This window comes from Corapipo altera, unplaced genomic scaffold, assembly GCF_003945725.1.
Source record: "Corapipo altera isolate COAL_440 unplaced genomic scaffold, ASM394572v1 70, whole genome shotgun sequence".
In the NCBI taxonomy this organism is placed as follows: Eukaryota; Metazoa; Chordata; class Aves; order Passeriformes; family Pipridae; genus Corapipo; species Corapipo altera.
This window is the reverse complement of record NW_020884911.1, coordinates 1,517,829-1,542,761: the sequence shown is the minus strand read 5'-3', so window position 1 is coordinate 1,542,761 and position 24,933 is coordinate 1,517,829. Positions and strand designations below refer to the sequence as shown.

Sequence of the window (24,933 nt, the reverse complement as noted above, 5' to 3'; positions counted from 1 at the left end):
CCTTCGGTGGTTGCATATATTTGTGTCTGGGAAGATCTGCAGCGAGCTCAGAGGAAATGGAGAGGAGCTTGGATCCAAAAGGAGTTGTTACACATTACTAAAACCAATAAGCACATTCCTATTCCTGTTGAGGAAGGTTACATTCCCTGTGTCACCTCCCAGGTCCAGAAGGTCACCTCCATCCCCTCAGTGACGGTGAGCCTGACTCTGCTGAATGCAGTTCAACAGATCCAAAAGCATGAAATCTTGTCAGAAAGGGGAAAAAAGAGGCAAGTTCAATAAGCTTTAGAAGGGGACACGTTTTTTTGCTTTTTTTTCTTTAAAGGGACTTCCTTCTGAAGTATTTTTTATGCTAAAATAGGCTAAAAGATCTACACTAAAGGTGTGGTGGGTGTGAAAGAGAATTCAAAGACCATAAACATTAGGAAAATATCTCTAATTCTGAAGGACAGCGTGTTCAAGCTCCTTTCAGGGCCTGTGACTGGGTTTTCCTCACTGAGGGCAGAGGACTGATGCAGTTCCAACCCCCCAAACCCAAACCATTTAACAGTGTGACTGTTTTCAGGAGCCTTGTTTCCATCACACAGGAATCCCCTCACATCTCACTGATCAGCTCAGCTCTACTCTGGAGGCATCCAGTTGTCCAAGGTTACCCTTCCCAGCTCCCACACTTTGCTTTTTGCACAGTGTTGCACCTTCTCAGAGCATCTGTGGGGTCACAAACTGTACAGCTGCTGTTTAATTCCTCCCTTGGACCAGAAATGACCCCCATCCAAACCCTCCAGGGACGTTCCTCGGAGGAGATTTGGGGGAGCAGGATCCTCCCTGGTAGGTCAGCTCTGGGGGCCCCAGTCCTGCCAGGGCCCCTCTGTGCCATCCTGAGCAGGTTTGGACCCACTTTGTCTTCGTCAGCACAAAGGCCAGGGTGGGATTTTGGGTTGTATTTGCCAAATTAGCCACGAGCAGCAGCAGAGACACAGGAGCACTCGAGGGATTTAATCTGCTTCTCCCAGCACTTTGTCGTGCAGGGAAGTTTTGGGACAGTCCAGCAGTCAGGAGGGGCTGTGAGCTGCTGATTCCTGCTCACTTTTTCCTTCCTTCATCCTCCCAGTGCCCTTAAAACAAAGTAAAAAAGCAGATTTAGGAGCCACTTCTCAGTTCCTGGAACACGGAGTCTCAGGGAAGCAGCAGTTGGAGGCCCAGCTTTGTCCCCCCAGAGTGCCAGGTCCAGGTTAGGAAGGAAGTTGTCATGCCATGTGTATGTTTTATTTACTTTTCTGATAGTCTGTGAGGATTTAGTAACATTCCCAACAGGTACTATTATTTCTAAACGTTTTCCAGGACATGATGCAGCCTAACAAAGGAGCTCATGTGTGATTTTATTTTTTATCTTTTTTTTTTTTTTTTAGAGGTAGCTGATGATGTATATGTAAATAATGCTTTGATATTAATAAAACTGCCTTAAAGGAATGTACCTAGGTGTGAAACAGAACTTAAAAAGCTCTTATTTAAACTGTAATTTCCTTTACATATTGATTTTTTTTTTAATGTTCGCCATTGTATACATTTATTAATGATGTTATTAAAATGCCAAACCAAATAATTTTTATTCTTATTTCGTCGTGTGTATGTCCATACACACTTTTTCTGGAAACTGATGTTACTGGCAGGGTGTTGGTGTCGTGGTCAGTTGGTGATGTGTGCAGTGAGTATTTCTTCTGGAAGGAAAAAAAACTGATAAAACTGTAGCAGAATTTTTCTGGACCGTGTGTGTAGTTTGTTCTGTGGGATTTGTGTAGACCTGGGTAGCTTTTAAGTGTACACTACTTTGATACTTTTATTTAAAAAAAAACAAACAAAGAAAACAATGCTAATTTCGTAAGTAAAGACAAAAAGAAATCGTTATAGATTTGACAGATGCAGTATTTGAAGCTTTAGTTTTGCTTGGGGGTTATTTTTGCTGAGCCAAGTCTCAGGATTTCCCCCGAGGATGACAATAGTTACACTTCAGGCAGTGCAGGTTCTAGGATTGGGCACATGCCTTGAAATCAATTCGTCACATTTAAAACATTCCAGAGTTAAAAACCTCGACAAGTCAAATCTAATACTCATTTTTCTAAGAGATAAGGGATTTTGGGGTAGAAGAAACAAGAAACCTGTAGGGGGAGGGAGAGTGAGTGGCCGGCAGAAGGCAAGACAAATGTTACTGGACGTTTTTCTAGTGACTCTTCCTACAGCTGCAGCGTTTTTAGGTCCCTTCTTTCCCACTGGAGATGACTCCCATGATAGCTGGGGTTGGTTGGTGTCTGACAGGGTGGAGGGAGGAATCTGAACTGCTGGATGCTGAAGTGTTCTGTCTCCAGGAGCTCTGAGAACAGGTGTCAGATCCTTCCAAAACACAGGAAACCACGGTAAGGAGGCGGGTGAAGGAACTTACCTTGCCCTAGAAGACGCTTTTTCTTACTCAGATAATAGTAATTGTTCATTCTTCCAAGATCACAACTCCTTTGATGTGTTTTTAATTCCTGCTCCTGTGGGTTTGATTTCTGTTCACCTCAGCTGCTGCTGCTGCTGCTCTTGGCTGGTGCTAATGACATTTTCATTAGGCTGCATCCAAAAGCCTTCACCCCCCATCACCTTCAGGTTCCATGCCTCACTTTCACTGCTCCCCTCTCTTGATGTCAAGTTAAAACCTTCAAGGCCAGTCCCACACCTGGGAAGTTCCAGTTTTATCTGTTCCATCAACAAAGATTATAAAATTATTTAAATAATGCCCTTTATACTTACTAGTTACCTAGTGCAGACATGATTTAATTTACACTAAGTTTATACTTAGTGCATACACGTTGGAAACATCTTTTTAAGAACATTGCTAAACTTCTAATAACTCAAAGACAGTATTTTTTCTCACTAGGTTATCCAGTATAAACTTAAACAATTGGAAAAAATATGAAAAAGGAGTAAGCCTTCTTTTTATTTGTAACAAGATTTTCACCAGTTTTTCTCTACTAAATCTATGTAGTAGAAAAGTGAACTGCCTCTATTTGACATCTTCATCAAAGTGCAGGATGATAGGGTCGTGGCCTGTTGATCTCACGAACTTCAAGAAGTCCTCGGGGCTTAATCCCATGGTTGCAGAATTTGTCATTGGGTGAAAATACACCTTTTCGTGGCCCCCTTCCAGCAGGGCAGCGTCCAGCACCAGCCTCACGTCCCCCTGGTCACAGAAGAGGGCGAGTGGCGTGGCACAGCCCTGGCCCACCTGGAGCTTTTCCAGCATGGAGTTCTCCTCAGCAAACCTGAGGTTCCCGCTGCCGAGGCCCAGTTTTTTAGCCAGGTCGTTTAAATTGACCTGCCTGTTGTGCAGGACAGTCACCAGCCAGAACCCTTTCTTCTTTTTGTCTTTAAGAAACAGGTTTTTACTGTGACCTCCTTTCAAGTGCTGGACGTGGGGCATCATTTCTTCCACGGTGAACACCTGGAAAACAGCACCGGTGTGGTGTGAGACTCTATATCCCGTTAGGCTCCCAGCTGTGCCCTGGCAGGTACCTGCTGTTAAACACTTAGAAAATACCAGATGTTCCATTTGGCCTAAAAGCTGTACCCTTTTATGAGGGAATCTGAACAGAACACGAATGAAATGTGACAGACTGCTGCTGGATAATTTCTGTGTTGTCATACAGCAATATCTCACTTCAAGGCAGCTCTGAGAGTGCTGTTTGCAGCTCCGTTGCAGACAGACGGCAATGACCGGTGGCACTTGTGCTTTCAACTGGGAGCGAGGAAAAGTTTGGAAAGCAGCTTGGATACTGTAGGTGTCAGGGGAAGGAGGGGGGTGGGTTGTACCTCCTCAAACTGCTGAAGGAACTGGAGGGGAAAAGGGGAAATCTGGAGGCAAAAGCGCAGTCAGTGCGATCCCCAAACAAACCCCCAGATGTTCTGCCAGGCCCTGCATTTGAAGTTCCCCATGGATAATTACCCTGAACAGCGCGCTCGGGGCCTCATCCCACCCCGCTGCCGCCGGGTTCCCTGCCGAGTTCCCTGCCGGGTTTCCTACAGGATTCCCTGCCGGGTTCCCTGCCGGGTTCCCTGTCGGGTTTCCTACAGGATTCCCTGTCGGGTTCCCTGTCGGGTTCACTGACGGATTCCCTGCCGGGTTCCCTGCCGGGTTCCCGGGATGCCCGCGGTCTGTGCCGTACCTGGGGGTGCTCTGCCGTGACGGTGGCGATGCCCAGGTCCCGCAGCCGCCGCTCCAGCGCCTCCCGCAGCTCCGGCCCCGCCGCCATCGCCTCCCGCCGCCCCTTCCACCGCCCCTTCCGCCGCGGGAGCCCGCCCAGGAGCGGCGGGGAACGGGCAAGTGCCATAAATCCGAGTGAATTTACCAAGGGACAACCCCCCGGGGCTCAGCCTCCTGCCGCCCTCCCACCGCGCCGGGCGACAAAGGTCTCCATCACACCCGCACCTCCCCTCCCGCACAGCTCAAGGTATGTCATGTCTCTTAAAAGCACCTCCCGCTCAGAGATTACACGTTGCTCCGACACACACCCGCTGTGAACTGTGTTTAATGTTGGTTTCAAGCCAAATCTTTCAGATTAAATAAACCTATTCGTTTTTATATGCATGTCCTTACTGTAATTTCAGGTTCTGGCTGGTTGCTTATATGTTGTGCTGAAAACGTTGCTGCTAAGTAAGGAAGTTAAGAAAAATTCGAAGCTAAAAAAAAAGAAAAGAATCAAAGTAAGGTAAACTTTATGAGACACCTGAATTTTTTTAAAAATTTTTTAAAGGCATCCAGTAATAATCAGGAATTGCCACTGAGGGACAAAGCCAAGCGTTAACGGCCACAGAGTTAAGCGGAAAATATTTCTGCAACCCTGTGACATCTATATTTGTTTTCAGTTTGCCCTTCAGAAAAACGGGCAATCTGTAATAAAGCTTTAAATGAAAACAGGATGACTCTGTGGTTAAGAGACATGTGGGTAAAATATGATCCCGTGCTAATTCCCAGAGCCTTACAGTGGCGCACGGGAAGATTTCCAGGCGGCATCCAGTGGAAGATCAACTCAAAAAGCAGATTTGCTGTGAACTCTGATGGCTGTTTCGCACGCTAAATTTTATCTTTCCAATAAAACGTTTTTCAGGTCAATCCCAGGCAGTCCCAGGATGTGTTGCCCTCGGCGTGGGACTGGCTGGCAGCTCTGCGCAGTCCCCATGCAGGAATTGCTTTTAATGCCTTTGCACAACTTTTCATATTTAAGCTTTTTTTCTTTTCTTTTTTTTTTTTTTACTGTGGTTTATTTTGAGGTGATTTTTCCCATTGTACCTGTGGAGAAACACTCAAGGGCCCTGTGCATTTCAAGGTGCCAGTACCTGGAGCATTCACCAGCAGGTGATGCCTTAGAAATTCAAAACTTTTTTTTTTTTTTCAACACTCAGCATCATAAATGAGCAAATACTTGAGGTACTGAGAGCAGCAAAACACCTAGGTACTGCTCAGGAGGGTATAAAATACCAGTGTGAACTACCACAGGTCCCACATTATGGGCAAAGCATGTAAAATGCACAGCTCAAATGTACATAAAGGAATTTATGGCCATGACACGCAATTTCCAGTATCTGGACAGGGACTGTGGCGCTGTCCCAAGTGGACCCTTGGGATTATCCCCGGGTCTTACAACCATCATTAACCAGGGAACACTGAGGACTTTTCATTTATAGACCTTCCTCTTAGATTTTTGTTTTTTCCCAGTCCATTAAGTGGCCTTATTTTAAAGACACCAAATTAGACGGGGCTGATAAATCAGCCACGTTAAAAGCTTTAAAACTGGAGGTTGGGCGGGGGGTGGACATTGCGAAGGAAATAAAACTGCTAGCTCCTGGCAGGAGAAAACCGAATTTTTTTATATAGTGTGCGTGCATATATATATATATATATATATACTTTCTACTACTTATATATACGTTTAAAAACCAAATTCCGACACCCTGCGATAAGCGCAGAACACCCCTGTGTCGTGAGGGGAATTCCCGCCCCCTCTGAGGCGAGGCCCCACCCCCGCCCGGCCGCGGCCGCGCTGCGCCTGCGCGGTGTCCCCGTGGCGCATGCGTGGAGAGCGGCGCGCCGGGCGTGAGGGGCAGCGCGGGCTGAGTGCGGCCGGGGCGTCCTCAGTCCCTCCTCTGCCCTCAGTGCCTCCCCTCCCTCCCTCAGCCGCGCTGTCAGGGCCGGGCCGGGCGAGCCGGCGGCTCGGAGAAGGGCGCTGCCACCGCGGGGAGGGCGGGCCGCGGCCCACAGGTATTGATTAGCCAGGACGGTGGGCAGGAGGGCGGCGGGTGCTCCCGCCGCGGGGACCCCCGGGAGCCGGGAGGGGGTTTCCACGGGCAGAGCCTCGCGGGGGAGTCTCGCCGCTGTGGGCTGGTCCGGCGTGGCCTTGACCTTGTGTTGATTGTGTGTGTGTGTAGGCAGCGTCTTGTGGCAGGTCCGGGATTCCTCGGGTTTACACGTTCAGCCCCTTTAAGGGAACAAAAAAACCCCCTAAAGTAGCTGGTTTTGGTTGGTTAGTTTGTCGTCGGGTCGCTTCCCGCAGGTACCCGGGTGCAAGGGAGGTTATAAAGGGCTTGCAGCCTTCCTGGGAGGAGCCCAGAGCATTCCCTACCTTTGGAGCTGCGGGAATGTGGTACCGGGACACCTGAGAGAGGCACCCTGGGCACAGCAGAATCGTGGAATGGGTTGGGTGAGAAGGGACCTTAAACCCATCCAGTGCCACCCCCTGCCATGGGCAGGGACACCTTCCACCAGCCCAGGTTGCTCCAAGCCCCATCCAGCCTGGCCTTGGACATTCCCAGGGATCCAGGGGCAGCCACAGCTTCTCTGGGCAACCTGTGCCAGTGCAGAATTGGCAGCTCTGAGCAACAGGAGAAGTTCAAAGGAGGACATTGTTGTATGAGATAATTAGCAAAATGGCTCAAACCAGAGTTAAGATGGTTAAAACAAGATGTGGGATGATCTGGCAGAAGCATCCTGGGAAGCCTGGTTGCTGAGCCAAGGTTTATCCTCAAAGGATATCTCTGTCCACACGGCAGCACTGGTGTTATTGCAGTGCTGTGGTCTTTGGGTGGGGCTTTTTTCTTTAAATGCTCAAGTAAAGAGCATTTTGCAGGTGTGTTTGGCGGGCTCAGAGAGGTAGCTCACACCTGGGTGATTCTGTCAGTGTAGCACAAGGAATGCAAACGTCCCTTTCCTTCTAGCAGATGTCAAAGAACCCGAAATGGAGGGTTTAGTAGTTTATATCAAAGATCAGTGAAAGAGACTAGTTGATAGTAGTTTATATCAAAGAAAGATCTGTAAACTCTTAAGTAGATCGATGTGTCTGCGGTGGGGCAGCGGAGAAAAAAACTGGAACAGCTGCTAAATAGTTCACTCTTTTAAGTGTTAGAAAGCCTGTTTGGAACCATAACATTTATGCCTTGTGTTCCTGTCCGTTTTGTCCCGAGGAAGAACATGTTTCAGCTCCTGGTCTCAGTGTGCCCTTTGTGTTTGCAGTGAGGAGATGAACCGAGGGCTGGTGCTGAGGTTGGAGAGCCTGGTGCAGCTCCGTGGTGCCTGCAGGCAGCTCCGGGCCCAGTCCTACAGGAAGGTTTGGGGGGCACAGTGGAAGCCTGTGCAGGCCTCTGCACACCCCCTGTGCTCCGTCCTGCTGCGCCCACAGCTCTGCCAAAAACACAGAATAATCAGTGCTGCCTTAGCCCAGCGCAGACATCTGGCCACAAAGGAGGTAACTTCCAAAGCCCAGTAATCCCTGGGCTTTGTGTGAAAAGTGCAGGAGCTCAGCCTGAACTTTTAAATTAAAAGTAAAGAGCTTTATCTGTGAACATAATGAATTTGTTATAAATTTATCAGGCAAAACGTGCTTAATGTGTGACTTTATTGTGATTCCCTCTCAAATAGTGACTTAGACCGGTAGCATTGTGAATTTTGCAGAGGCAGGAAGAAATTATTAAAACCCAAACGTGAAAATGATTTTGTTACCTTTTTTTTTGCCCTTAATCTGAAAAATAAAAAATGAAAAAAGGTTGTGCTGTGTGCTACACGTTTTAAATGTCCATTGTGATGTGTAAGTTGTTTATTTATTTAAATTCATTGGTGTTCTAGTAAAAAAGATGTGTTCACCAGCTATGGTTTGAGACCGCTGTCTTTTTAATGTTGTTTTTGTCATTCCCTAGTTTATGCCAGCTCTGTGTTCCTATATGTGTGTCTAATTCCATGTAGGAGACAAAAAAGAAGAAAAAGAAGTTCCCCCTGACGAGAGGAGAAGTGGAGATAAGGCAGAAGATGACTATTGAGGAACTGGCACGAGCCATGGGCAAGGACGTAGGTGAGAGGCTGCTCTGGGGTTTGGAACAGCAGGACCACGAGTGGGAGAGGCAGAGGTGTCTTCAGTGGTGTTAATTAGTGGTTGTTAATCCCTCCCTTGGCCAGGGAGGTTGTCCCATCCCAAAGGAGCTGTTGGTACACACAAAAAAAAGTTGGGCTGTCCAAATCACTGGGCCAGACATTGAAATGGGAAGGAGCCAGGGCTGCCTCCTGTCTCCAGGAGAAAGGATCCAGGGGGGCTGCTCCTCGTGCCTGGGGCTCCCAGGGGCTAAATTAGTCAGGAAGGAAAACACTGCACCCTGGTTTGTCAGAGCTGAACCCCTGGGAGTTAAAAACTCATGACTGGAGAGCTTCAGCCCAGAATCCAGCCCTGGGAGTAGGGATCTGGGATCAGGGAGCATTTATGTTTCATTGAAACAGTGGTTTAATTAGCTGAGAGTGGGCAAGGCTTGTCTGGAATCACTTCCCTCTTTAGGTGACTGCCCAGACAACTGGGTCACAGGAGCAGGTTTGTTCATTCCTGGCTGTATGGTGGCTCTGCTCGACCAGCTCTAAATATTTTAGGGGGGTTATTGGCATACTTTGCCTCTTGACATTTGAAATAATTCTGCAGCTGTATAATGCCAATCTCCAGTCTCTTCCTGTCCAGCTGGGGACTTTTTCTGGCAAATTTCCCTCTGACCAATGAGGAGAGAAGCAGAAAAGTCTGTCATGTCTTGCTGTACCTTTTCTGACAGTCCCTACTGCTGCAGTGGGTTCTGTGCTTCTGCTACCAAAGAAAGCAGCAAATGATCTGAATTATCAAATTTCCTTCCTGCTTGAATCCCTCCTTTGCTGTTTGGTTTAGATGAGTTTCCCTTGCTTTCTTTTTGGGGGGTTTAATGGAAAAGTAAGGTGTGAAAATCCGGGGGGAAAAATAAGATGATAGTATCTGATAAGGCACTCAGGTTCTGTAAATCCTTCTGCATCAAGTTCTTCTCTGCAAGTATGTGGTGTAGCAGGAACTTTTAGATCAATCTAACTACAGGAGAAGTGCCTTGTGAATGAAACTTAACAGCACAATACAAATCACTAATGACAAAATCTTACACTGTATGAACTGGGTTTGTTTTTTTTGTCCCAGATGTTTTTGTGGGTGCCATTGTTAAATGCCTCTGTCTTTCCCACAGACCATATTTATGAAGCACTGCTGTACACGGACGTTGACCTCAATTCACTGGAGCCAGATTCCATCTTGTATGAAGACCACATCAAGATGATTGTTCAGAAATCAGGAATGAAGTACAAATCAGCAAAACTGAAAGAGGAGAAGGAAAGAAAAAACACAGATGCTGTGAAAAGGCAAGTTGGGAACTGTTCTTTTTGGCTCCTTATATTCTGTTTCTTCCTGCAGGTGTTTGTCATGTGTCCTGTCTTTCTTTGTTGTGATGGTGTGTTGATAATCCCCGATACAATCATAATATGATAATATTTAAGATGTGAAGTTTGCTATTTTGATTTAGTTAACCATAAAACTGCTACTTGCATTTGGCTTGGTTTTAGGCAGTCTTTTTCTATGCCACACTCTGAAGAAAAGCCAGTTCTTTGCTACCCTGGATTGCTGCATTAATTCAGGGTACTGATTCAGTAGCACTGAGCACGAGGAGGGCTGGCTGTGGTGCACCCGGGATTTGGGAGGAGGGGGAATCACAAAACTCACAGTGGCTCTTCTTTAGCCCCGTGGGCGTACCCGTCACTCAGAATTGTTCTGGCCTTTGTGCTGTCCTTGCAGGCCCCCTGCAGACCCAGCAGTACTGACCCCACGGCCCCCCGTTGTCACCATCCTGGGACACGTCGATCACGGGAAGACGACGTTACTGGACAGCCTGCGGAAAACCCAGGTGGCCTCCATGGAAGCAGGAGGCATCACACAGCACATCGGGGCTTTCCTTGGTGAGACCCAGCTGCACATGGTCGTGCTTAACACAGTTTACATTGGCTGACTTGCAGCCAGGTCACTGGGGGAAAATGTTGCCACAAAACCAGTTTCTGTGTAAGCGGCAAAGAAGGAAACTGTAACGTGATGTGTCTGTTGCTGATAACTGTAGGAATTACTTAGATGGAACTTGGAAGTGAATTGTCTGCACAGTTGAAATTAGACTATTTTTGGATTAAGGAGGATCCCAGGATGCTTTTTCACTCCTGAGGATTTAGCAGCACCTCCCCACCTCCGTGCCAAGTTATCTGTCTGCCTAAAACCCACCACTGGTATTAAAGAAGTTCTCGAGGGAGCGATGCTTGATTGCATCGAATAAAGCTGGGTGAAGCGCTGATTTTCAGCTGTTCCGTGTCCCTTTGTCCACAGTGCACATGCCTTCTGGGGAAAAGATAACCTTCCTGGACACTCCTGGGCACGCAGCCTTTTCAGCCATGCGGGCACGGGGCACCAACGTCACCGACATCGTCATCCTGGTGGTCGCGGCAGAGGACGGCGTGATGGAGCAAACCGTGGAGTCCATCCAGCACGCCAAAAATGCAGGAGGTACCTCCTCAGAGTCCACCCTGCAGGGATATGTTCTAGCTGGCCATTACCTTTTCTAGCAGCTCTGGTGGTCACACCGAGTTTTGGTTAGGCTGGTGCTGAGTTTGCTCCTCCTCTTTTTAGTTCCTCTTATCCTCGCCATCAATAAATGTGACAAACCCGAAGCCGATCCCGAAAGAGTAAAGAAGGAGTTGCTGGCTCATGATGTGGTCTGTGAGGAGTTTGGGGGTGATGTTCAAGCTGTGAATATTTCTGCGCTCAAGGTAAGGTTGTGGTGGAAAAAAAGGGTGGTGTTTGTGGGTGTCTGATGTGTGCAGAGAAATGCACTTTTATTTAGCAGCTGCAAAATATATTATTTCTCTTCATGGCAAGGTGTCAGACACCAGGGGCTCAGTGCTGCTGGCTCTCACCAGAATTATTTGAAACACTCTGAAATGTATTCTGAGGCTCAGGCTTTTAGGGAGCAATAATATCTTGTTTTTCTTCTGTAAGTTCAGTGGATATTTTTCAGGTTAATCCCAGTTGCTGTTTGCTCGTTGTATGAAGTCAGTGCAAAAGCAAGGTTGGTGATAGTGCCGTGCATGAAGGGAAAAATTCAAACCAGGGTACATAAAGATTTTCCTAACTCAGACCTAATCACAGGAGCACAGTTTCACAGTGGTCTTACAAGATGTAATTAGAAAAAAGGGGGTGGAGGGAAAAACCCAGCCCAGCAGTTTTGCCTCTTTGATGTCCTGAGGTCTTGACTGGGTGGTAAATGTCATCGAGTTTTCAGTAGGGGAATTTGGCACCAAGATTTCAACTTCTGATCTCACTTTAATGCTTTGTATTTTTGTGTATTTTTGTGTGTGGGGTTTCGTGCAGGGTGAAAACCTGATGGTTCTGGCAGAAGCCACTGTTGCCCTGGCAGAGATGCTGGAGCTGAAGGCAGATGCCACGGGGCTGGTCGAGGGCACCGTCATCGAGTCTCGCAAAGACAGAGGCAAAGGGTGAGTTATCTGCACCTCCACAGCTTCAGAGGAGCAATTTGTGACGACACAGGGACACTGCTCAGGGGGTTTGGACCTCCCTAAACAAAGCTGTCACAGTTTCTTTGCAGTGTTTCTAATTAAAGCCTTGAAATGTTATTCTGCAGCGCAAGGGCCAGAAAAAGAAGTTTTAAACTGATGGGGGAAAATACATCCTATCACTGAGATGAAGTCCTGTGAGCACAGGACTTAGTTTAAAATGCCAGAACAGATGTGTTTTTTAAATGCCATTAAAACAGTAGGAATGATGAAATTAATAATGTATACACAGTTCTTGGCAAATTGTATGTGACATGATCTTCTGCTCTTAAATGTCTTAGTCCTTTTGCAGGTTCTGTGTGAACAAGGCATGTTCTGCCCTCTTTAAAAACTAATTGAATTCCAGAAAGTTGTTGGGATTTGTTGGTTGGGGTTTTTTTTGGGGGGAGGTTCACATAGTGGGTAAAATCAGTCCGTTGCTGGGTTCACAAATGCCTAATTTTGGACTGCTCTGCAGAAATGAAGAGTACAGTGCAGGTTTTGGGGGTTTTGTGAGTCCCTTTAAAATTTTATTAGCAGGAGCATTCTGCCCGTGGTGGGTCACAGGCCCGTCCTGGTTTGTGTTTTGCCTGCACTAACCATGGAGAGGGGGAGAAGTGTCACTTTTCTTCTGTTTGTCATTTCTCTCCTCTGCTCTCCACCAGTCCCCTCACCACAGCCATCATCCAGAGAGGAACTCTGAGGAGGGGCTGTGTTCTGGTTGCAGGCAAGACCTGGGCCAAGGTGCGGTTCATGTTCGACGAGAACGGCAAGGCCGTGGATGCAGCTCCTCCGGGCATCCCCGTGGAAATCATGGGCTGGAAGGACGTCCCTTCGGCAGGGGATGAAATCCTGGAAGTGGAATCTGAGGTATGGAAAGAACTGTTTTCATGGGGAGACTCACACTGCAGGGAAGGAGCCGAGTAGCAGAACAAGTGAGAGCTTTCATTCTGAATAACCTGGAGGATCCCATGAAAGATGAGGATGGGGATTAAGGGGCCTGAGCTCTGTAAGAGGAATGAGGGTTTGTGTACTGCCTTTTAGTTTTCCACCTTTCCCCTGCTGGACTGTCCTCATCTCCACAGTGTTTCAACTTTAGAGTGAGAGAACTAGTTTTTGACAGAAGAATATGCATAAAATACAGCTTGAAATGGGTGTTGGGAGAGCTGGATAAACACCATGTGGAAGAATGAAGGATAACTCTCTTCTGCAATGCAGAGTTACCATGAAAACATGTTGTAGCTCAGGGAGGAAGCTCTTGTGCTCATTCTCTGCCATCTGTGCAGCAAAATCCGTGATTAAGTGTGGGGGAAAATGAGTGAGCCTGTAGAGAAGATGCCAAAAGATGAAACTGCATTATTGTAGAGTTTTCTGATGCAATGTTTTAAAGGTAACGTTTCTGTCTCCCTGCCCAGCAAAGGGCACATGAAGTGATAGACTGGAGGACCTACGTTGAACAGCAGGAGAAGCTGAAAAAGGACGTGGAAGTTATTGAAGCCAAGCAGAAGGAGCACAGGCTGGAGTACAAGCAGCAGCAGCAGAAGCTGGCCCATCTGACCTGGAGGCAGAGGAAGGCTGCACTGTACAAGGCCAACAAGCACCTGCTGTTCCAGAGGCCCAAGGACAGGAGGGAGGTGGCCGAGGACACGCTGTCGGTCATAGTGAAAGGTGCTGTCCCGGGGTCAGCTGTGAACACCATTTCTGTGCCCTGAAGTTTGGTCAGTCCAAAACCGACCAGAGAACTTCTTTCAGTAAGAGCAGGGGCATCAGGAAACATCCAGTGGACAGAAGGATGCACTTCCAGCAGGGCCAGAGCCACAGGAAACTTAGAAGCCCAACCCTGTTACCCAGGAACTGAGGAGTAAACCCCATACATATAAACCCCTATGCAAATATATACATACATATATAAACCTCTGTAGATCGAAATTATAACACACACACACCCCAAACTATAATCATTTTGCATCAGCAAAATGGAGAGAAATTGTGTATTCAAGTGGGACAGGAGGATCTTGGTTTGACCTCACATTTGGTGATACACAAGCAGTGACATCAGGAGCTGAAAAGCAATGCATACTTGACCCAAAAAATGACAGAGCCTCTGGTCCTGTTGTATTTATCCAGTTAATTTTTGGAATGAACAGAGTTGTTAGATGGATTTTAACACATTGCTGAAAATGTAATAAGAGTGATAGATGTCAAAAGACTTTCTGCTGCACAGCGTGGGGTTGTCATGTGCTTGGTTATAATTCCATGTTCCTTTATATCCAAAGTCAGCAGTGCTTCCATTTACCCCTGCAGGTGATGTGGATGGATCTGTTGAAGCAATTCTGAACATTCTGGACAGCTATGACTGTGAGGATGAGTGTAAACTGGACATTGTCCACTTTGGAATGGGAGACATCAGTGAAAATGATCTGAGCCTCGCTGAAGCCTTTAATGGTGTGTTTAAAAATCAGTTTGCAATTTTGAAATTATTCAAAAATGCTGTAAAATTAGTCAAATTCCTTAAAAGGGAAGCAGGAGCAAAATGCTTTCCTTGGTTTGCTGACCACCTAATTCTACCCCGTGCTGCAGGGTTTCACTTTGAACTGTTTAAAGTGTGATCTCTCGTAGTCATCACTTGACAAGTGTTTCCTTTATCAGGTGTTATATATGGATTCAGTGTGAAAGCCAATGACAGTATTAAAAAGCTGGCTGATAAAAAGGGAATAAAAATTAAACTTCACAACATCATCTACAAACTTATAGACGACTTAAAAGAGGAGCTCAACAGCAGGCTGCCCCCAGCTGTGGTGGAGACCACAATAGGTGAGTTGGCATTGACTGATAGATTTTTGCCTCACAATGTGGCCTAAACTTTATTCTCCAGTTCCTGTTGTATCAAATATTCGTTTTCTACTCCTCTGTGACTGCTTTTCTGTTGCTGTAAAGCTTGGCAGGTGGAAAAATGCAGCCTGCTTATACCTGGTGCCAGTCCGTTAATCCCATGTACAACTTTTTCCTTTTAGGGGAAGCTTCTGTTCTCGACACCTTCTCTGTAACAGTAGGGAAAAACAAGATTCCAGTGGCTGGATGCAGAGTACACAAGGGGCTGCTGGACAGGAAAATGAAGTTCAAGTTAATCCGCAGTGGGGATGTTATTTGGAAAGGTGAGTGGAATTGCCACCAATTCTGCACCAAACCACTTCTGTGCTCTGCTGTTGGTGGGCTCCCTTTATGATGCACTTTTCTCTTTGTAGGGTCTTTGTCATCACTGAAGCATCATAAAGATGATGCCCAGGTAATAAAAGCGGGAATGGACTGTGGATTGAGTTTGGACAGGAATTTGGAATTCAACGTTGGGGATGATATTATTTGTTATGAAGAAACAGAAGTTCAACAGACAACTTCCTGGGACCCGGGATTTTAAAGGACCTTTGAATACATGGACACTAAGGGATGTGTATTATACTCCTGGCTGGCCTTTAACTGGTAACATTAAATGAACTTTCAGAAATGCACAGGAGCTGCTTTATACCTGTTCCTTTATATCAGAGCATTTCAGGTATATTTTATATCTGAAATTCTCTGCCTTTCTATCATGTCAAGCAACCACCTTATGTCACTGGAATATGGGATAAACTACAAGAGTTACTACAAGCACTTCAGGTCTGTAAAACCATCATGGTATAAATATTTCTGATGACTGTCTTTGGCTCCAAAATAGCTGAGCCATCTTCCTTCCCCTCCCTTGATGGTGCTGTACAGTATTTCAGCTCCCCCTTTCTCTAGCACTGACCCACTTGTAGACATGACTCTGGACCTCCTGAGCTCCTGTTTTTCCAGACCAGAACTACTGTCCTGTCTCATGTTAAGAGACCACTCCTAAGGTTAGCTGTAATGTTGGGTTTTTCCCCCCTCTGCAACTGGTACCCCTTATTATTTAAAACAAGCTGCTTGCTTCAGTTTTAGAAAGCACCTCATCCCAGTTGGCAGCACCCAGAGCTTCGCAGGTTTTTCTCTTCACGAGCAGAGAAGAAACACAGCCCCACAGAAACAGAGACCCTTAAAAACCGTACAGAAGGTCAGCTCTTTATTGTGTGGGACATTCACTTGTCCTCTGGCTTGTTGAAGCAGTAGGTCAGACAGCACTTGCCACAGTAGTGCCTGTCAAAGTGACTGGCCATGAAGACTCCGGCCCCACACTCCTCCGACGGGCACTCCCGGCGCAGGCGGCTGATCTTGCCGTTCTCGTCCACCTGGGAAGGGCACACAGGGAGAATCTCTCAAACACCTTTAGGAAGTGATGAGAATTCTGACTATTTTTCACTGGCAAAGCAGTTTCTGTGGTAGTTAACGCATCACACTTCTCTCAAGGCCAAGCTCAGAAGTGCCCAGCTGCAACAGTGGGTTTCTCTTTCATTAAGCAGATGGGATATTTGCAGATAGGACTTTGAATATTAAATACACCAGTTACAAGCTCTGCTGAGAGCTGAGTTTTCATCAAGTTTCGTATTTCTACCTACCTTGTAGTACTTGAGCACTGCAAGCTTAACCTTCTTTCTCTTATGCTTGTTCTTCTTGGGGGTGGTGTAAGACTTCTTCTTTCTTTTCTTGGCACCGCCCCGAAGTCTCAGCACAAGGTGAAGGGTTGATTCCTGTTAGTAAGGCACATGGAATAGGCTCAGAATGCTGTCTCGAGGCAAGAACAGCATTTAAGCAGGCTTGTTCCTTTTATCCAGAGAAAGCAGGCCTCAAGTGCCAGGCACTTAAGAAAGCTCTTAAAAGGATTATTTGCTATTAAGGTGACATCCCAAGCCCCCAGCATCAATACTGCCACCCAACCCTAAATCCACTGATTTGGTTGAAGACATTTGACACAATTTTGAGGCTGAGCAGCAAAGGTGACTCAGCTCTGAGTGTGCCAGCTCCTGCCTCTCCTACTCACTTTCTGAATGTTGTAGTCGGACAGTGTGCGTCCATCTTCCAGCTGCTTCCCAGCAAAGATCAGCCGCTGCTGATCCGGAGGGATGCCTAAGGGTGACACAAACCGGGAAATAAATGAGGAACGTGCACTAGAACGTGCTGGAATAAAGAAAAAAATTGCTGCAGACCATTACATCTGAGCAAGACATAAATCAGTCCACGAGACAGATATATATCAATATAATATATAAGAAATATAATTTAGGAGTTTATATCATAGCATATGTAGTGCACATAATATTTATTATTTATTTATTTATTTCGATCACTATATAATAATCAATAAGTGCCTCTTGAACGTACCCTCCTTATCCTGGATCTTCGCTTTCACATTTTCTATAGTATCAGAAGGCTCAACCTATTTAATTAAACAGAACAAGAGAGTCAAAACGCGCCTCGCCTTTTAGTGAGCCCAGGAGAGCCGCGGAACCACGCGGAGCTGCCGGCACACCCCCGGCGGTGACACGGCCCTTTCGGCCCTCACGGCGCGGCCCGAACCCCGCCGGGCAGCGCAGGGCCGGCGTTTCCCCGCGCATCACCCCGCTGTTCCCCCGCAAATCCCGGGGATTCCCCGCGCATCCCGGTATCTCCCGGCGCATCCCGGAGCACCGGCAGGCAGCGGCGGCCCGGCGCGGCGTTGTCGGCTCACCTCGAGGGTGATGGTTTTCCCGGTGAGGGTTTTGACGAAGATCTGCATGGTGAGGGCTGTGCGGGGCCGGGGCGCGGGGTGCCCGCGCTGCTCGCGGAATGGCGGCCGCGGCAGAGAGAGGGCTGTGCCTGCGCGCACGGGGTTTCCCCGCGTGCCGCGGGAGGGGCGGCAGGGGCGCCGGGACTACAGCTCCCGGCATGCCCCGCCGGCAGAGCCGCGCCCGCCACCGCTGGGAGCTGTAGTCCGGCTGAGGGGCCGGGGGGCGGGAACCGCGGCTCCCACAGTGCACCGCGGCCATGCCGTGAGGGGAAGGGGCGGGAACGCCGCGAGGGGAGGAGGAGCCGCCATGACGCGACGAGGCGGGGCTGTCGTGGTAGGAGGAGGAGCTGCCATGAGGGGAGGAGGCGGGACTGTCGTGAGGGGCGGGGGGAAAGTTGCCATGAGGGGATGAGGCGGGGCCGTCGTGAGGGGAGGAGGAGGAACCATCATAAGCAGACGAAGGGGGCGGGTCGCCGTGAGGGGAGGGGGAAAGCTGCCCTGAGGGATGCGGTCGGACTGTCGTTTGGGGAGGAGGAAAAGCTGCCATGAGGGACGAGGCGGGACTGTTGTGAGGGGAGGAGGATCCACCGTGAGGCGATGGGGGCAGCTGCCGTGAGGGGGCCGCCGTGATGGCGGGTCCCACATCCCCTCATAGCGGCTGGGGCAGGGAGGGTTCTCCCTGCCGTGAGGGAAGGGTCTTTCAGCCGTCGGTGCCGGTTCCTCTGCGCATTGTGGCGGCTGTCTGTGGGATTGTTGTTTTCGGGACGGTGGGTTTTCCAGGGAGCTGTGTATCCGCACGTCCCCCCTGCAGCGTGAAATCCCAGGATTCGGTGTCCCGGCCCCTGAGGAGGCGGTTTAAAAACACCTCACGGGCACTTGGCCACCTGTGATTCCCTGAGATCGATGCCAGGTTTATATCTGGGTTCGTAGGGCAAAGATTTTTCAAAGTAGAAAAGCTATGGGAAGGTTAAGAATAAAGGAGTTCTGAGAGTCACTTTCACTGGTTTGGAAATTACTCGTTGGATGTTTTTTTATGCTTATGAATGGAATATGGGAAAGGCTAAAGCAGAATGAGGACTTACATGAGTACTAGCTGAGGCTATTTTAACAATTTCATACAAAACCATACAAATTAGTTCATTAACTCATCTCCTGGAGCCTGCTGGGTAACTGCTACGCAGAAACAGCTCTCTTCTGTTTCTGGCCATTGACTAATTAGATTAATTCTTCCCAAATCATGGGTGTTCTATTTTCTGTGTTGTCACTTGAAAAACTGTGTGTTTTAAAGACCCTCAACCCCATCCTCCATTCCTTCCCAGGCCATGAGGCTTTGCCTTTTCTTCAAAGGAAATCCCTTCAAACATGACACAGCCAAAACGGCATTCACGGAGTTTATTCTTTTATTAAATCCTAAATTCAATATGAGCGTAGCCCAAACAAGCAATATCAACATCTCCTTCTCAAGGACATGTTTTGGTTGCTATCAGCCTTTTTCACTTCATTGCAGACTCCAGTTTTGCTTAAGACTCTATTCTCTTATGCTATACTTAAAAACTACACAAATATAAGATTTCCACAGCCTTCCTTGGCTTAAAAAACTGTAATTACCAGAATACTAATTTCTTTCATTTTATTGTGGATGTCAGTGCCACAGTTTCAAACACAATTACACTAAAAACATGCTTAAACTCTAAGCCCTATCCCTTCCCTGTTTTTCTGGTTCTGTGGGATAGGATACCGTCATATTTGAATTTCTAGAAGTGTGTCTCTTCTGTGTTTTTGGTTTGGAGAAGACATGAAGGTTTCAGAGATACTTTTTCATAATCCAGTGTAGATTTGTTCAAACTGGTATTAAATTGATGTTGTGGGTGCCTCTCTGCTGGAAGATTTCTGTGGAGAGAAGCAGCGTTGTTCAACTCCAGCCCATATTTTAGTTCTGAACTGAGATTCTAAACCACCCTGTGTGATGATGCTGAAATCAGTGTTTCTCAAACCCTGCTTTATGACCACCTTGGCAGGCATGAAATATTACCAAATACAATGTGGGTAGGCAACACTTCAGTTCCTCTGGGGTGGAAGAGTAAAAAGCAGCTTCAAGTGTTACATGTTTTTACCTCAACCCTCGAGTTTTTCTTATTTTCTTGTCTCCCCCGTCCCACCGTGGGGGTGGCGAGTGGCCGTGTGGGGTTTAGTTCCCAGCTGGGGTTAAACCTCAGCACAAAGTTACAGAGCACATCAGTAAAGCTGGATTGTTTTTAATACCTCATCTTCTTCAGGTTAACCTGTTCTTTCCTGGGTGTTCTACAGTATATTTATTTTGGGTTTACCGGTGATATTTGTACAAAAAACATTTGAAGTGAGTACAAATCTGCCAAATTTCTTCATGTTATTATATTTCCTGGCCATATTTCAGATAATTTTAAGGGAAGATTTTCAGGTTACCATCTCTTCTAGCGTTTCTTGATTTTCTCATTCTATGAGATTTCTACTTACAGGAAAGAAAACTATTCTTTATGTATGTATATTTTTTCTAGTAAAAGCTTAGATTTTAATGTCACCGCTTGCTTTTCCACAGTGTTCTGTGAAATTGGTCATGATCATTGTGGGGTTTTATGGTGAGGAAAGGGAGAAGTAAATACACAAATACATAATGATCTTGGTTATTTGATTTTTCATAAGATTACTTCCTTTTGTTGAACAATGTTCTAACACTGCATTAATTCACTGTCTCAGTCAACAGTGGATTAGAAAGCCACACCTTTTATTTCTGGGAGCTACAGCCCTGTCTTTTATCTCAGCCCATCCCAGAAAGGATGGTTTGGGCTATTGGAGGAAATGAGCAAGGAAAGTAAACACGGCAACACTTGAATAACAAACTTTCAAACCTGAATTTTTAACTCAACCCACCTTCCAGCCTATAAATGACTTTGGATTCAGTGCTCCTAGTTTATGATGTGATCTGAATAAAAGCCTTTCCTTCCCACGTGCTGCACTGTGCCTTCCCACGTGCTGCAGAGCTCCCCCAGGGAGGTCTCTGGCTCGGTCCGAGGTTCAGCTCTCCCCGCCCTCACACACAGGATCCCTCTGTGCTGCTGCAGGAGCGTCCCAAGGGGCAGCTTTCCACGGGGAGAGCTCTGCAGGCCTTGGCTCCTAGCAGAGCCCCCTAGGCTGCCTCTTGGGCAACCTGCAGCCTCAGCACTTACTGCTCTGCCCACAAGAAAACAAACAAAGCCCTGTCTGGTTCCAAGGCCTGTGCATTTTCAAAAAGGCTCTTTCTGCGCTGCCAGACCCAGCGGCAGCAGGAGCCCCAGCCAAGGGCAGGCAGCTGCAGCAAACCACCTGGGCAGCAATGCCAGGTCCACTCTGCAGGCCAACTGACACACACCTGCCCGGGCTCAGCTGAGGAAAGGGCTCGAATTTACAGGCAGTATTTCTGAAAATTAGAGTTTCTGCATCCACAGGTGGTGATTTGCATCTACTGTGCTTTTTGTGTCTTGCTCCAGTAAACTGCCCTTAACTTCAGTGCCTGCAACTCCCCAGTCGTTCTCTTGCTCTTGTGCCTTTCAGAAGTGATTTTGAATGTAAGCAGGGATTTGGGCCTTCAGGCTTTTTAAATTAAAACAAACATCATTTTCCTTATGGATCTTTAATTTCATCACCTTTACATTTTTTTCACACTCAGGATTTGTAATCCGCTTAGAATTCAGGGAATGATCCTGCAGTATGCTTAATAAGAATAAAAAGCCTTTTTAGGGCAAATGCAGGATATTTATATGTGGGTTTGTTTGGGTTTTTTTCCTTAGCTGCATTGTTATTCTAAATGATACCACCAACACTTTGGTAGAGTGGAATCAGACAGCAGTTGCTTGTGCGGAAAATAAGCATGAAAAGTAATCTCAGAAAATTGTATCGATTTTCTCCTCGCGGGATGGAGTGTTTGAAAACTCACCTCTCGAGAAAGACGCAAGGCTGATGAACGCGTTTTCTGGTAGTTGCTCTGCGTAACAGCAGAGGGAGCACTTAGAGCAGGCAAGTGAGGAATCCTCTGAGCTCTGTACGAACTGTGGGAAACACTGAGCATCACAAACAGCGCTGAGAAGGATTTTACCGCCAAATATCAGTTATTTTTACATCTCTTATGCCCGTGTGAGACTGTGTGCGAGTTTGTATTTTGTTTAAAGTGAATTCTCAGTGTGGAAGGAAGCTCTGGAATGGTGTGGAAAGGGCAGGCATCCACCTTCCTTTCTGTTCTTGCTTTGGTGCCTCGGGTGTGTCCTTGGTGTAGTGCTGGAGGCAGAGACTGCACAAGGCGTGGTCTTTGTGGGGTTTTTCCCCGCTGGGCCATCACTGCAGTCATAGTACAGGTATGATTATCAAGCTAATCTAACAAACCCTGCCAAAACACAACAAATGTCAGCCTAGAACAAAGGTAGGCTTTGGTTACGTGCTGCACCTGCTCCTTGGGCTGCTGTGGGAATTGTCTGGTTTGAGGAGCACCTTACCCTGTAAGAGCCAGTAGGAGAGCTCAGCCCAGAGGGACTGTTAGGAGAGGGATAATTCAGCCTCAGGGCAAGGAAGATGCCCGACTGCAGTCACACATTCCCTGGGTGCCTGCTGGCAGAGCCTCCTTTAGCTCTCAGCCCAGTATCAACAGGAAGAACACTGAATGTCATTGGCTGTTGTCACTGTGCTGCATGTTCCCAGATAGCAGATATCTCTGTAATTAAGCTAGATGTAGCTACTGCTGCTTTCTTTCAGTTTTAACACATTTTGGCACTCTTTAAAAGCTGCTGGGCCATATTTATTGTGTGGATAAATCTGCACAGTTAGGATTCACTAGAGAACTTCAGTTAAAAGAGAAGAATTTTAAGTCTATGGATACTTAAATTATTGTGTGGATGAGGAACAAGGAAAGGTCTGCAAGTTCACTTTTCAACATGCAGAATAATATGTCCTATGAGTGTAACCCTTAGGTTAAATATGTAAGTGTAGAGATGTTTTCTGAAATAAATCAGTGTTAAATATTTTTTTTTTAGCCAGGCCTGCCCCTTAGTGATATGTTTCCAAATGCCCCTGAAGTATTACTGCTCTGAAGAGCTTGTGATCCGTGCAGATGTTATTAAGGATACACTTATTCTACTGAGCATTAGAACTGCTGCCTCAAGAGTGGTTCACATCCATCAAAGACTGGCCAGTTTAGTGGTGTCTGAAGGGTGTTCAGTGTTGCAGACTCTTGGGTTGGTCAGGAATGCAGGGAGAATAAAATTATTGTTTTCCAGCTGCCCAGGCTGTTATTACTGCTATAACAGAATTAGAACATTTGTTACTGACACCTGATCTGCTCCTTAATTCAGGTTGGCAACACCTGAGTGACCACAGACTCCTGCACCTCCTGATGATGACATGCAGAGCAGCTGAATTCCATAGCAGAGCTCATTCCAGAGTCTGGGAGCATCACACAGGATGAATGCAGAGGTCAGTGGCTGTCTCTCTTCCAAATTATATGATTTAATTCAGTTATGAAGTTCTAGAATTTTGCTTGTGACCCACTTGCATTGTGAAGTTCAAAGCTGAGATACAGTTAAATCCCAGGCATAAGCAAGGGATCCCAAAGTGTGGCCAAATATACTTTGTATGCCAGGAATAGAGAGAGCAGGTGTAAACTCCCACAAGTAGAAATACAGCCTCATATGAAAAATGGACAGTCCATGCTAGATGGAAATGGATTTATTATTTGATATGTTAATTGGTACATTGCCATGCCTACTGAAACTTCAGGCTCAGTTTTCTCATTTCATTTTTCTGCTGGTGGATGCAATAATTTTATTAGTGCTGTTTCCTATGTATGTAATGAGTGACAGAAGATCATTTTCTGTTTGTCACACCCATTATAAATGTTTGACCTCAGATACACCGTGTGTGCTGTAACTCAATTTACAGGGTAACATACATCAGATTTTGATCCAAAGCATGAGAACAATGAATGGAAAGGTCCCTCACTGCCATTCCTAGTGCACAAAAGCTGACATCATGCAAGAAAGCAGTGCAGATGTGACTGCCACGCTCCCCAGAGTGATTCCGTGGCTCTTGTTTGATGTTTGCAGCAGCTGTCAAATGAAAGGCCTTGTTAAATTGAAGAAGATGGTGATGGGCCAAACCACAAGGGTTTATTCTTTTCCTTTCTAACCATCTCCAGGGTGCAGCAGGGAATTCTAGCAGGGATGCACGATCAGGTGGCAGGCCTGAGGCTTCTCTTGTTGGCCTATTTTGTAGGCCAACAGTGGCAGTTTTGTATTCAACATTCCTTAGAGGTTGTAGAAAATCGTGCTACATATGAAAAGCAGTGCAGGTGCAGTGTCAGATGAACTCTCTCTGGAGCAAAGAGCTGTTTCTGGGGAGGACTGTGCTGGTGTTGCCTTGTGTGCCTCTTTTTCCTTCACAAGAATCTGGTGTCTCCCAGTCCAAGACTCAGTTGCTAATCATCCACTGGGATTTAAAGTGATTTAGGCCTGTGTGTTTTATTCAGCAACTTCAAGAATTTTCAGTTGCTTCATCTTGAAAAACATAAAAACTGTCACAAAAATTCTCTCCAGCAAGGTGACAATACACTTTGACCCAGAGCCCATAAAAGCCAAGTAGTATTTCAGTAATATTTGAACATCCAAAGTTATGTCTGAAGAAGAGGCAGAATTTCATGAAAGCCAGAGACATCTGTAAATGCCCAAGCAAGTTTGGAGGCACAGTTTGGTAAGGAATGGAGTTTGTAAAATACTTCAAGAATGAACAAAATGTACAGTTACACAGCATCGTGGTCCTGTGCAATTTATTATTGCCAAGCTCTGACCAGCTGACTTAATTATTTCTCTACTTGACTGGTGTGCTCCACTCACAGCCCCCAAATGCACACTTCACAAAGGTCAGCCACAGCTTTGATTTAAGGAAGAAATTAGCACTGAATGAGAGATTAAAGGTACTGGAATGAGAAGAAATGTGAGGTTAGTTACACAGCCTAGTGCCCAGGACACTTACCTGGAGGAGGAAATCATAAGCTGTTCTTCCTGCTTCATGGAGTTGTTCTAAAATTAATTCATTATTCATCTCCTGTCTTTAATTCATTATTCACTGGAAAAAGTACAAAGCCCATCCAAGATCTGCTTCCAAGTGAGTGCCCTTACCACATGTAAGATGGTTTTGCTCCTTTCCCCACTAAGGCATTTCATTAGAGCTTGAGGAAGTGATAATATTATTTTTATTTCAGTCTTGTCTTTGTGAGATGGTTTTTTTTATGTTAGTCTGGCCAGTTTTATGGAGTAGAGATGGCCATAACTAAACTTTT

At 46.5% G+C, this 24,933-nt stretch overlaps 3 protein-coding genes across 4 annotated transcripts; 1 reads left to right on the top strand and 2 right to left on the bottom strand.

The window, feature by feature from the left end:
- Positions 1–1,864: 1,864 nt before the first annotated feature.
- LOC113952072 (prolyl-tRNA synthetase associated domain-containing protein 1-like) lies at positions 1,865–4,294 on the bottom strand. The gene is made up of 2 exons (XM_027653761.1): positions 4,200–4,294; positions 1,865–3,478 (listed from the first exon to the last, which is right to left on the bottom strand). The coding sequence occupies exons 1-2, from the start codon at positions 4,284–4,286 to the stop codon at positions 3,041–3,043; spliced, it is 525 nt and encodes a 174-aa protein (XP_027509562.1). The 5' UTR covers positions 4,287–4,294; the 3' UTR covers positions 1,865–3,040.
- Positions 4,295–5,328: 1,034 nt separating this feature from the next.
- Positions 5,329–15,444, top strand: MTIF2 (mitochondrial translational initiation factor 2). 2 transcript variants are annotated; one of them, XM_027653759.1, is made up of 14 exons: positions 5,329–5,479; positions 7,538–7,772; positions 8,267–8,372; positions 9,541–9,712; positions 10,143–10,303; positions 10,716–10,892; positions 11,016–11,155; positions 11,757–11,881; positions 12,604–12,808; positions 13,354–13,606; positions 14,243–14,383; positions 14,588–14,752; positions 14,953–15,093; positions 15,184–15,444. In XM_027653759.1, the coding sequence occupies exons 2-14, from the start codon at positions 7,548–7,550 to the stop codon at positions 15,351–15,353; spliced, it is 2,181 nt and encodes a 726-aa protein (XP_027509560.1). In that variant the 5' UTR covers positions 5,329–5,479; positions 7,538–7,547; the 3' UTR covers positions 15,354–15,444. The 2 variants fall into 2 exon arrangements, with proteins under 2 accessions (XP_027509560.1, XP_027509561.1); XM_027653760.1 differs by lacking the exon at positions 5,329–5,479 and adding an exon at positions 6,187–6,292 and having other exon boundaries at positions 7,541–7,772.
- A 550-nt stretch (positions 15,445–15,994) lies between these two features.
- Positions 15,995–17,691, bottom strand: RPS27A (ribosomal protein S27a). Its single transcript, XM_027653763.1, has 5 exons — positions 17,559–17,691; positions 17,213–17,267; positions 16,872–16,957; positions 16,450–16,581; positions 15,995–16,182 (listed from the first exon to the last, which is right to left on the bottom strand). Exons 1-5 carry the CDS (start codon positions 17,604–17,606, stop codon positions 16,033–16,035), a joined length of 471 nt encoding a protein of 156 aa, XP_027509564.1. The 5' UTR covers positions 17,607–17,691; the 3' UTR covers positions 15,995–16,032.
- Positions 17,692–24,933: the final 7,242 nt, after the last annotated feature.